Source organism: Aythya marila (genome assembly GCF_965140915.1).
Source record: "Aythya marila genome assembly, chromosome: 8".
Classification (NCBI taxonomy): Eukaryota; Metazoa; Chordata; class Aves; order Anseriformes; family Anatidae; genus Aythya; species Aythya marila.
Window position 1 is genome coordinate 9,668,320 of NC_139049.1, and position 12,691 is coordinate 9,681,010.

At 41.7% G+C, this 12,691-nt stretch overlaps 1 protein-coding gene across 2 annotated transcripts in view; it reads right to left on the minus strand.

Annotated features, from left to right (window-relative positions):
• MTA1 (metastasis associated 1) overlaps window positions 1-12,691 on the minus strand; it is an 80,905-nt gene that overhangs the window by 32,584 nt on the left and 35,630 nt on the right. For both annotated transcript variants that reach the window (XM_082766061.1, XM_082766062.1), the window contains exons 8-10: window positions 10,169-10,268; window positions 8,566-8,754; window positions 7,395-7,469 (exon numbers count right to left, since the gene is read on the minus strand). In XM_082766061.1, coding sequence (XP_082622187.1) covers window positions 7,395-7,469; window positions 8,566-8,754; window positions 10,169-10,268 — 364 coding nt within the window. The remainder of the gene's footprint in view (window positions 1-7,394; window positions 7,470-8,565; window positions 8,755-10,168; window positions 10,269-12,691) is intronic.

A 12,691-nucleotide genomic window follows, 5' to 3' on the forward strand; every position in this document is an offset into this window, starting at 1 on the left:
TGTGTGTGTGTGTGTGTGTGTGTGTGTGTGTGTCTGTGTGTGTGTGTGTGTGTGTGTGTGTCTCTGTGTGTGTGTGTGTGTGTGTGTGTGTGTGTGTACGCACGCACGCACGCACATACATACAGATGCCTTTCCCAGGAGGTATTAAGGAACATCACAGAGATGTTCAGTGAAAAACATGCACAAAAAGTAGCCTTTCAGAGCATGGGTACACAATTTTGTCTCTACATGGCCTCATTTTGATAAAACCCACCATTAACTTCCATCCACACTTCTGGAATAGGTAGATTAGAGGGTCCTTCCAATGGGACGTAGAGGAGCAATTCCTCCAGAACCGTACAGCTCCTTTCCTTTCTGAACATGGCACAAGAGGAAGACAACTAGCAGGAGCTTTCCTAACTGGCCAAGAATTCCTTTTATTACTCAAACCTTCACTCTTTTTATTAAAAAAAAAAAAAAAAAAAAAAAGAGACATTCGAACGTTCACATTTTTTCTTTATTACACAAATTAAATGAATTTAGGATGAAAGAAACCTCTGGAGGCCTCTATGCCTCTCCTGCTGAAGCAGGGTCCACGCCCTTCAACATCCATGTCAGTACCAGCAGCCTGCAGACAGTAATGATGATGTTCTCCAGACAAACCAGCAACGCAGTGTTTGCTGGGGATTTTACACATATCCTAGGCAAACAGATTAGTTTAACTTTTTTCAAATTTCTGACACTTTTTGTGCTTTTTATTTCTATGCAGATACTGACTTTTGCTTTAGTTATTTTCCTTGAGGAAAAAAATGCCTTGAGGCTGTTCACTGAAAAAAAATAGGACTATACATTTTCTCTTTACAGGGACACTATGGACACATAAAAAACAAGGAAGTAAAAGTTTCCAGTATGCACGAAGCTCCCTTTGATCAGAGGGGCAGTCTTAAGCAACAGTTCTCCATTTGACAGCCTGACAGTTTCTCACCTAAACTCTCTAGGCTCCTGAAGAATTCCCTCTTACCTTTTCCAGCAAATAACAGTCAATCCATCTTAGAAATCAAAGAATGAAGGTGTCAGACAAGAGAACAAGGACTGAGAAAAACAAACAGCTATTGGAAGGTATTCGGAGCCTGGGAGTATGCCTTCAGAAAGCTGCATCCAAAAGCAGACTTCTTGCTTCCCAGGTTGGTTGCTTCTGCTAAATCTGGTCTCAGGCACAGGCAGCTACCCCAAAGCTGTCCTTGAGAAAGCCCAAACAGACCTCATGGAGATGATACTTATCAATCCTGCAGCCTTGGAGCAACCAACAATACAGAGGTTCTCCCTCCATATAGAGTCCAGAAATTCCGAGCTGGGCATTTTCAAAACGCCTTCCTCAAGTTGTTTTATCTAGGCATCAACAAGTGCTGTGCAAGTAAGTGGCTCTCCAATAGCACCAGAAACCCTTCTTTAACTTCCAGAGAGATACTATCCCAAATAGTATCCTTCAACGGATATCCCAAATCCTCCTTCAACGAGATGCATGGTCATCTTCAGGAGCTGAAGGCAGCTCCACGCTTAGCCTGGACTGGAAAACAAACCTTCTTCTCCTGTCCTCCCCAGGAATTACAAGGAAGTCTACCATCAGGTGCTGATAAATATCTCAAATACTGCTTGATGAACCTTGTACAAGAATCGTATTTCCCTGAGGCCAAAGCAGGAAATTCAGGGAACTTGCACTGCTAGAGAACTCTTTTGTTTTGTTTTTGAAATTTCCACTAGATATCTAGTAGAAATTGTTGGGGGGAAAATAGCTGCAGTGTTCTTGACAAAAGCTCCCAAGGGCGCTATCTAGAGACATTATGTTGTGACAGTCTTGGAAATCTACGAGCAGAAAAGCTCCATGCAAACACAAAGCATTTCCAGCAGCTGAAATATTCTGATATCCACAATCTGAAGTCATTTGCCTCGGAGGCATGGTTAATTTAGCTTGTTAAGCAACATTTTCGTAAAGAGTGATGAATGCTAACCTCACACCAGATTTTGCTCATGACTGATGAATATGGTGCAAGCTCTAAGCTAATAAATGCCACAGCTCACCTGGGCCTGGCAATGCCCCCTTTATCTCCTACAGCTGCCTTGAGATCGAGGCACAAGCCATACGAGATGTTCTGCCTTTATTACAGAGCAGGATACCAGGATACCAGAAGGTTCCACGATGTACTGGGGCTAAGACGAGGTTGGTTTTGCACTAAGCATTTGTGGCCGTGGAGAATCAATAGAGCAGATCTCAGGAGCTTCCTGTTCTGACAGTGACTGAAAACAGAAGGTACAAGGAAAGGTGCCCGACACGTAGTCCCACACAACTTCAGCACAGCCCCTTCACAGAGAAGTGCTTTGCCAGGTCCTTTGCCAGTTACCAATTGATCTGTGCCTGAAGCATATTTATGCTATAAATTCTTAATGCTGCTGGATGTAGTTATGAATGTTCTCATCCACAAAAAAAAAACACCCCGAGCATTTGTATCTTCTTCTAGAAGCTTGGCCTAAATGAAATCTTTTGTCTCTGTGAGTTATTTATAAATGCATATCTTAAGTATATCCTCATACTTACCTCATATTTTCCCTATCTATAACAGGGAGATGTTACCAACCTTTTTTTTTTTAATCCCACAGAGACCAAGGGATTAAAATACTTTAAAATCCTGTACATTCAAGTTGTTGCAAACACCTGTCCATCACGTAGCCTCTCCCCGGATTTAACATCTTTCATTCTAGAGTTTGAAAGAGTCTTAAAACGTGGCGTATCACAGCAAAGAAACGTTTGTGGGAACTTTCTAAAAAGTGAATGGCTTATAAAGTGAAAATAATAGAAGAAACCTAGGAATGCAAGAGATATTTCAAGGTCCACAATGCAAGAGTTGGGTTGGTAGATGGTGCAGGGGCAGCTCAGATACCCTCTAATACTTAGCTTTTTTGGTTCATGCAGGGAAAGAAGAATAGCCTCAAACTTACGCTTTCTGGATTTAGGGGAAAACTTTCACACTGCTTTCCTGCCCCCAAAAACACCTCTGAGCACACACACGAGTGCTGCCGGGAGGCAGGGGGGAGGCAATTAGTCCACGATGCAGTTGGCAGAAGTGCTTCCAGCTGCCTGAGCTCCTGCAACACATCTCAGCACTGGCATGCAGTACCTACAGCCTCTGTCACTTGCTTGCCAGAACTGCCATAGCTCCATGTTACTGTAGGCTTACTAGGAGGTGTTTTGGGATAACACGTCCTACGTCTGTGGAAAAGCATTTCTTTGATGTTATTTCTATTTTCCTAGCACATGGTACTTTATGAAGGCTGGTACATTAAGATGTCACACACGGCTCTTGGCTAGGTACAAAGGTTAGCTTTCCTTCATAAAGATGTTATCTAACTGCATCAAGACTTACCCAGAACTGCACCCTTTGCGCTCCCTACCTCATGCAGTCATATTTAATGGCACTTGCACTTTCTCCATTACTTTCTCCTTTACCTTGTTTTTCCAACACCGTGCATACCTTAAAACTGATTCTGTCTCTTCCTCCTAATTCATCTTTGACATGCTGCAATTTTAAAATGGGACTTCCATGTAACAAAAAGACAGAGTAGAAATTTGTAATGCTTGATTTTTCTCTTCGAAGTTTCATGCTCCTCAAGCACAAATGAAAAAGTAAAAGTGAAGTCTAACTCTAAAAAACACATACAACTAATTCAAATTTGCCACTGCCATGCCCTGAGCAATTCTGAAGCGCATCAACAGCTGGAGAGTGGTATGCTTTAAAGGTTTCAAGACTTCCCCTCCTGATACACAAAACAGCAGCAGCACTTAAATTTTAAAAACCAAAAATCATCCTGGAACACACAACTGCATAAAAACACAGATTTTATTTTGAATGAAAACACAGGCATGCCCAAACATCAAAGAACTTCTAAAGAGCTTTGGAATTGCTGGGGAAAGCCAACACCAGCAGTTAACCAATGGATGCAATTTCTAGCCTGTCCAAATCAGAAATACATGCTCTTGTGAATTGACACATGAAATCTGTCTCAAAAAAAAAAAAAAAAAGATTAATTCAAACAAGATATGGGACACTGAATTTGGAATTTGGCCTTTCCCTCATCTTCTTCAGGACAACTCTGAAAGGACAGCTTTGGGGATCACTTTGGACATAAGTTCAGGACCATGCATCGGACCATGATTTCTGTGCTGACACTGCAGGAGAATTATTCCTTCTAGCAAGTCTCTGCTTGGAGGGTTTGACCTCCTCTTGAAGTGACTGAACTTCTAGTTAACGCTGATAAGTGTCGGAAGTAAGGTGGAGTTCAAGCCAAATAGAAATCACTGTGTAAGAGATCCAAGAACATGCTCCAAAAGAGGTCATTTTGCATCCATCTCACATTATCCTACCCACAAGACAAGGAAGTGCTATATTAAGTAGGAATACCAAGCATCAGGCCTTCTCTTTCCCCTCCATACAAGCACAAACACTTGTGTATGCTGGCACACCTTCTGCTATTTATGTCCAGATTGTTCTGATTACTGGAATTCTTGGTTTAGGCTTGCACAGGACTCTGCACTACCCTTACTGTTCAGTTCTGAGAAGAGGTCTTTTGGGAAAGTCAGCTCAAAATTTAGCTTCCTCGAAGTCCAGAAACAGATAGATTCTTCTTCAGGATTATGACAGAGTGCTTTCTTGCTCCAACAAAATCTCAAAGGAAATACAGAGGGAAGTAAACAGTTCCCACTAACTGGTTTTCAAAACAAGCAGTTTGCTTGTGACAAAACCTTCATTATGAACTGGTATAATTCACAAAAATAGACGGTCTAAATAGATGTTTTTAAGTGCATTCAGCCAAAGAGTCTACAAGAACGAGCAAGTTAAGTTTTCTGGTTTGTTGTGGTTTTAAGACAGTAACATATGGACTTAAAAGGTACTTTAATCATCCCCTTAAAAGGAGGACAAGTGAAAGTGAAACAACTCAGGATACACACTTGTCATAGCCTTACTTTGCATGTTTTCAATATCTGAAGTATGAAAATGCTGTTAGGCCCAGAACCATTTTGTGGTATTAGGCTAAGGAGAGAATTCACACAGACAAAACACCGAAGAAACAGACGGAAAAAATGGTGAGGGATGTGCTTTGTCTAAGACTTAGGGCACACCAAGTAAAAAATAAATGCAATGCACCATTATTTCAAATACAACTCCCTATGCTTTCTTGGTGGTTATATATAGATAGCTCTCCCAGGCATTTTATAAATGTTTAATAGTATTATTTGCTTGTACAATCTGGGAATTTGAGATGAGGTCTTCAGCTCAGTTCAAACTTAATTGATGTGATATCTCTGTTCTGCAATTTCTACCTGTTCAGCTTATGCTCATGCTCTCTCCTAAGTGCACAGCCTCTAATTGGAAGTTTTCCCCAAGTCCCACTCCGTGGTACACTGCTGGGCAGCACACGTGAGGTACAACATTATCACCATTACAGAAAACTCACTGCATAAGAATACAGCAAAACAATATAACAAACTGTGCGTGGGGGCGTTACGTTATTGCTGCAAGAACAAATAAAGCTTTTTATGCAACTATCCCCTCTGCAATTTTGCCTTTATAATAAGAAAGTTCATAAAAGTGGAAAGAGCAAAAGAACTTAACTACTTCCTAGGGAAAGCACCATTTCTGTATCGGTCTCGCTTTCCACAAAACATTTACTTTTTCTCTGTTGTCTACGACTGGAAGCAGCGTCTCAAGACCTTGATCTTACTGCTGCATACTACCACCCACCATGCCCCTAACCCTCCAGAGCCCTCAGGGCTGAAAGCAAACACCCGGACCACAATACTAACCTGTCTCCCACGGTATCCAAGAGTGGGCACCACAAAACCTGCTCTCAACCTCTTGTTTCTCAGCCCCCACACAGTTACATACCTTGAGATGTGCCGAAACAGAAACTTCAAAGATGCAAGTGTATCATCTTTTGCCTCTAACCGTTCCTAAATCCTACTACTGCTTGCTGGTTTGACTGCACAGGGGTGATATTTCATGCAACAGTCTATTTAAGATTCTAGTTTTCCCTACCAGACAAAATAACTTTCCTTACCTTTTCCAATACCTAGCACATTGCTAGATGGATTTTTATCTTTACAAGAAGAGAGGTGAGATAAAAGATGCACAGAAGGAGAAGACTAATTGATTCATTTCAGTGCAAATACTGAGTACGGGACAGGTTGAGTACACTCAGCTCTTGTCTCCTAAATAGCTATAGTCAGACCGTACAGCAGCACTCACTGTACATTTTGTCTCCACCACAACAGCTTCCATCACTGTCCCACTTTCCTACTAAGCATTTCCTTATCAGAAGGAAAAATTTCCATCCAGTAATGAACTTGGAAAATATAGGAAGGAATGAGGATACAACTATTAATGCTGCTTAGTATTATTAAAAAAAAAAAAAACGGGTAATACAGAATTAATTCAAAAAGTATTCTGATTTGTCCTGAGTCGCCCTCTGTAATTTAAGCAGTATTGCAATCAAAAGATCACACCGCAGACCTTGGTGGCCAAGTACATGCCAAATACTGGTCAATGCCCCGGGCACTAAATCTTTATCATAGCCTGAGTATCTAATGAAGCAAGTCAAGGCAGGACATTTCTGAGCCTACACTTTTTGTAATACTTTAAATAGATGCCTAAACATTATACTGATAATTACCATAAAAAATACATTATGTATTTCTCCCTTTTAATTAATTTTCCTGTTAAATATTGTAAGTATTTTTCAGTAACCGATATTCTAAAAACATTTTGCATGCTGCTTGCATTGTGCTTTCATTATTTAAGGTACCAAGCAGCCTTTGTATTTAAACAAGTAGGAGATAAAAATGACTGTAAACACTAGTCCAAAGTTGATTCTCAAGTATAATGAGTCTGGGAATCTGAGCCATCAATGCTTCCCAAACACTCTACTTACAGCGCTTCCACGGGGGAGATTCCATGCATCTGCATTCAAAGTCATGGACAAGCAGAGGTGGGGATACTGATGATTGCCTGATGTACAGCAACTGCCCACTCCCCCATAAAAAGCTAAAACTGAAATTACTGCTGACCTTGAACCGAGTTACTGGCAGAGATTAACTCTTCCTCAAGCTACTGAATTCCAAAACAGACATTTGAAAGTTCCAAGTAGCAGCAAACATGAAAAAAAAAAAACACAAATGCCAACGCCACAAGTATTTATCTACAGAATGGCTGATGAATTTAGCGACAAGAGATTATTTGGTGCTTCAGATGATTACAGAATCCACCTATAGGAAAGGCTGAACCCCACAAAGAAGAACAAAGCTTGGTTTCAGTGGCAAGTAAAACAGCTTCTCTTGGAATGAGAGATGTGATTCTGACTCTTACCTGCTGAACGTATCTGTCTGTCGTTTTCCACATATAGTAATATTCTATTATGCTTGTTAAGGACTTCCATGGGAGCTAAGGACATAAAGGAAAAGCAACAGTCATTGCAGGGAGCTGGCGCACAGCCTCACTGAAATTCACAGGATTCCTGTGACAGACAGCTTAAAGCAGAGTTTGCAACTACTAACCCTGCTAGCAAAAAAACAGACAGTGCCTGTTATCTCCTCAGGACGTTAGATGCACATGGGCCCCATGATAAATTGCATGGCCTTTCAAAAAAAACCAGTGCTTTCACTGTAGAAACAGAGCAGGTTACAGGTAAACCTTCATGCTGCATTGGCTCCACAGTAAACCATTCAAGAGGCACAATGTGGAAGGGAGCCCACTGGCTGAGACAGTCCTGCTGCTTGAGCAAAGGCTCAAGCAAGAACCAGTTATCACTGCTCCAATTTTCTCCTCTTCTATGTAGCCGGCCCATAAAAATAATAAATTAATAACTACTAACAGAAATGTGCCGTGCCAGCTGTTCTCTGCATGAAATGCACAAGGCTTTCAGCAGGACCACAGAGCGTTGTGCTGCTTCCAAGTCCCTCCATCTAAAAGATTAGAGCACGGGACAGGCAACGCTGACACTACTCGCTTTGTTCTGAGGACTCGAGGCGTGATACAGTGAAACTTGGCTCTCTTTACAGTGCTCCATTCAAACTGCAGGCTGAACACCTAGGGTGGAGACTCGGCCGAACTACAGGATACTTCCCCTGAATGCCCAGAATTCCTTGTTTAAAAACTTTCACAGGGCCTTTTTTGAAATAATGTAAAAGCGACTAAATTTTCATTTTTTGGAAGGCTCAGTACTCCTTCAAACACAAATTAATCTACAGTAGCCAGGCTGTCACAACACTTTCCTAAATCCTCTCCCAGTGGTAGTGGAGCAGGCTATTTTAAATTAACATCTCTGAAGGAAAATCTATCATCGGTGATTTGAAATTCTGATCGTACACCAGGCTGTCTTCAGTACAAGGTCTGCCTTTCCCCAATTCACTGCAAGGCACATGCTCCAGTTCAAAGCCCTCCTCAATACGAAGGAAACCAACTCTGTTTAGACAAGCTGTAACCCAGCTCTGCCACTGATCAGACCCAGTCGCACCATGTGGGCCCCCGTTCTACTTACAAAATCTTGCTGAATGTCAGTGAAATCTTTTCCGTATTTTTCTAGTGCTTCCTCAAAGAGGTTTGCCTCCGAAGCAGACCACTCCTCCATTTCATCTCTGCACAGGACTGGCCCACCTTGTGGCACAAGCGCAGAGATCGCCTTGGAAATGTCATAGACATTTTTGTGCAAAGTGTCCATCGCATGGAACTACGTGGTCATAAAAGAGAAAAACAAACATTAGGGCAAGAATCCAGGGCGAAAAATGCTTAGCAATGAACCAGCAGTAACACAAACCACGCAGTGAGATTTGAGGGTGCTGTATTCTACATGCAGTAAAAACTTGTTTCAATCTGAGACTCGTGATAATTGTCATTGTACAGGTCCAATATTCACTAACAACAGAGGGATTTTGGGAATGTGAGCATCTGCACCTGAATAACTGCTACCTTATCTACTACCCAGCACCAACGCTGTAAAGAAAATGTAGGGGAGAAAGCCCCACTCACCAGGACTAAGCAGCCCTGTTAGGCATCATCAACAGATGGAGCACAACGACAGAGGTCTGAGGGTGTGTTTTTTAACCAAGTTATCCATGCACTTTCTTTGTCCACAAAGAAAATAATCCACAAGAATTATATATAAAAACGAATATTTAAACACACACTTGTCCCAAAGGTCACAAATCCCAAAAAGGATTTAGGTCACGTATCAGAGCTGAGTAGGAAGAGTTTCCCCCATGAGCAATTATCCCTCAGAAAGCTGAGCTACGACTGTCTGAGACTTGTGATTTACAAGGGATAAGAACACGTTGAGAGTGAGGAATTGGCATTAGTAAATGAAAGCTTGGCTTTATTTCTTGATTTCTGTAGTTTCAAATCAGGATGCCACTTGCCTCTCATCATACCACAGTTTTGTGCACAAGCATAATCAATCTCCAATGTTTTATCCTAGAATTTGTCCTACATACGATTTCACATTACTCAGTTATGAGGTGAGGCTTTGATAACAGTACTCTGGAGACTTCATAAATTTTATTCACATTTCTATTGAACTCTCTCTAGCATAGAAATTTAACTTTTCCCTTTCCTCTTATCTATTCAGAATCCTTTGTAATTTTAAAATATTAACAACAACATCACCACTCCTGAGGTAGACGAAAACGAAGCTCAAAGGAAAGAACTTGATCAACTGAAATTTCTTATCTGACCACAAACTTTTCCCCCCAGGACAAATTTGCCCAAGGATGCCAGTGGCAGTTGGGGAAGCGATAAGGGGTGGCATTCTGGCACTACAGCACTGCAGGCAGGCAGATAATCACGTGCATTCTTTCAAGACTGCTACTAAGTCCAAGCAAGAGATGTGCTATGAAGCATGGTCAAAAAATTTTAATTAAAAAAAAAAAAAAAATCAAGAGTTAACCATGATGGATCATAAAAGGCACAAAGCCAGAAAAAAAAAAGTTACTTCATATGTAAATAAAGAATTCCTTTACAAAGACAAGATCTGGTTCACAGCAGGCCACAATTACAGTCCATCTGTCCCTCTCCTTTTGCCAACTGTTATTGCTGAGGTGAATTATTTTACATCTCTCAATAACCGAAGGTCCTCTTAAAAATCTTACCAATGTGATATCCCTAGAGGCTGCTGCAGCACTCATGTGTAAACTTGGCTGTCTGACAGAACTACTGCAATCCAGGGCTCGGGCAAATGTACCAACAGACCTGAAAGAAATTAAAATGGAGCATTAACTTTGCAGGCAAAGCAAGCATAAATATCAACACCCAACCAACGCTTTTTGAGATCAGCAGACTCCGTTTTTCTCAGTAAAAAGATTACGTGGTTTGGCGCTAGTTCCGAGCCAGAGACCAGCCCTCTTCAAATGTGGTTTGTTATTAGAGACGCTTTACTGTACTTGCTTCATGTGACCACGGGTGCTTAGGAAAGAAAACAACGAGACTTGAAGATCACAAATGGAGGGTTTTGAACCATCTTATCCCCTATCTCTCAGCGCAGACCTCTGAATTAAGGTTTAACAGAAACTGAACACAAGTGAGCTTTATGAATGGCACAAAATCTTTTCCACAATGGCATGAGCAGTGTTACGTTGTCTTAAAGTATGGAGAGGGATGCCAAGACAAAACAGAGAGAAAAAAAAACACAGTAACAATCACTTTTCTAAGTCTCAAAAAATTAAAAGTCTTCATTTTACAACATAGTGTAATGCTGTAAGTACATACATTATGTAGACTGTGTAGGAATACAGCAATTCTCAAATACTTCCCAATGCCAGCCGCTCTTGCTCGTTAGGCCACAATTCCCACGCTCCTCATTTTATCCCTAAAGAAATGAGCTGGAGAAATCTTTAACAGGAACATTGGTTCCAGTAATTCCCTCTGCCCTCGATGCTTACCGTGGCACACAGTTGGGAAGGCTTTTGCACAGTGAACTAGAGCTGAACTCCTCTGAGCAGCTACAACAACAACAAAAAAAATCCATTTTTCCCCTGACTCGGATTGCTTCCCCAGACTAGTTTGAGTGCACAGGGGGAAAAACTCTAGTGCCAAGCAGTGCATTAGAGGAGGAAAGGTAAATACTTAGGCAGGAGTCCGTCAAATAATGGAGTTTGGCCCAAAGCCAAAGCTGCCTCCCTCGCCCAGGTTTTGGTGCACACTCACAGCTCACCTCCTCCCCAGCCTCCTACTCACTCATCCCCGTCCCTGCTTCATGGATTCCCCATCTCCAGAACGTGTGAGCACCTAATTATCTGCTGGATCACTTTGCTGATTCTGGGCAGAAGCAATCTTTGTGCTGATCTGTTCAGTAAATGCAGCAGGCAGCCTCCAGCAGCTCTCAGCAAACCGAGCAGGCAGCAGCGAACGGCCAGAACTACTAAAAACAGCAGCACCACCAAAAGCCTGCAGGAGGTGGAAACCACCACCACAAAGCAGCTCTGCAGCCACTCTAAACCAAGCCAAGTCCAAAGCCCCATCCACGGGGGCAATTCTACCCTCTGCCTTCCTTCTGGGACCTCCTAACACCAGAACTGCGTGGCCGAGTGGCAAATTTAAATTAACACTGCTGAAAAACAGCCCAGCAAATGAGCTTGCTGTTGTTGATGTTGTTGGTATCTTGTACTTCTCTTGATTAGAAGCAACTGTGAAACTGCAGGCTTGTCAAGGAGCTGGAATACCCTTTGCTGGAAACATTCCAGCTCTCCCCATTGCTCCTTCATCCGCTTGTTCCGCACTGCTGGTGGAGATTATCCTCTCCCCACTTTCATCCATTTCCCTATGTCCATCTGATTAAGTAGAATTAATCTGTTGCCCATAAATCACTTAGTTCAGCAAGTTTGAATTTACTGTTGGCACAGGTCAAGGGAAACAGCAACGTATTGTGTAAGCAGAACAGTGAAACTTCAAGAGCTTCAATTTTATGGCGATTCCTTAGTGTAGGCATAACACTAAAGATTTTATGAATCTTAAAAAAAGTCTAGACAACAAAAAGTACGTGCTTAACTAAAGACAAAAATGTACTGATAGATTCTGAACTGTCAGATTTTCTTCAATCTGGACAGCAATTAACATTTTTCCATCTTAACCTACCTACTTTCATTCTCAGCTCCCCGTTACTGGACCTTCAGGCAAGGCCCAAACACCCACACAAAGGTTTTGAAGTGCTGCAATTCAGAGTAGCTGTTTTTAAAACTTTTGGCTGAAGTTCATAATAATAGCAAGCTTCATCTCCAAAGTACACAGAAAAATCAATACCGTTGCATATTTCTGAGTATACACATTTCTTGATTTCTTAAAACACATTTCACCAGCTCCTTGATTTTCCTCAATCCTTTTTTTTTTTTTTTTCAGTATTTCCCTGAGCTTGTATCATTCAACATGTTGAAAACATTTACTGCCATTTCATAAACACACCCTTGTTGCATCATTCAACAGCTCCCGTCAGAACTAGAGGGCCCCGTCCAGACAAATTCTCATGCACAAGCTCTCAAGTTACCTCCTCAGGAGACATCCCATTACCTTACCCACCACGTACACACCAATGCCACGCTCGGGGAATTTCAGAAAATTCATGAGCAAGATAATTCAAGAGGGTAAAAACCAAGAAGTAGATGTCTGACAGCACCAGAGTC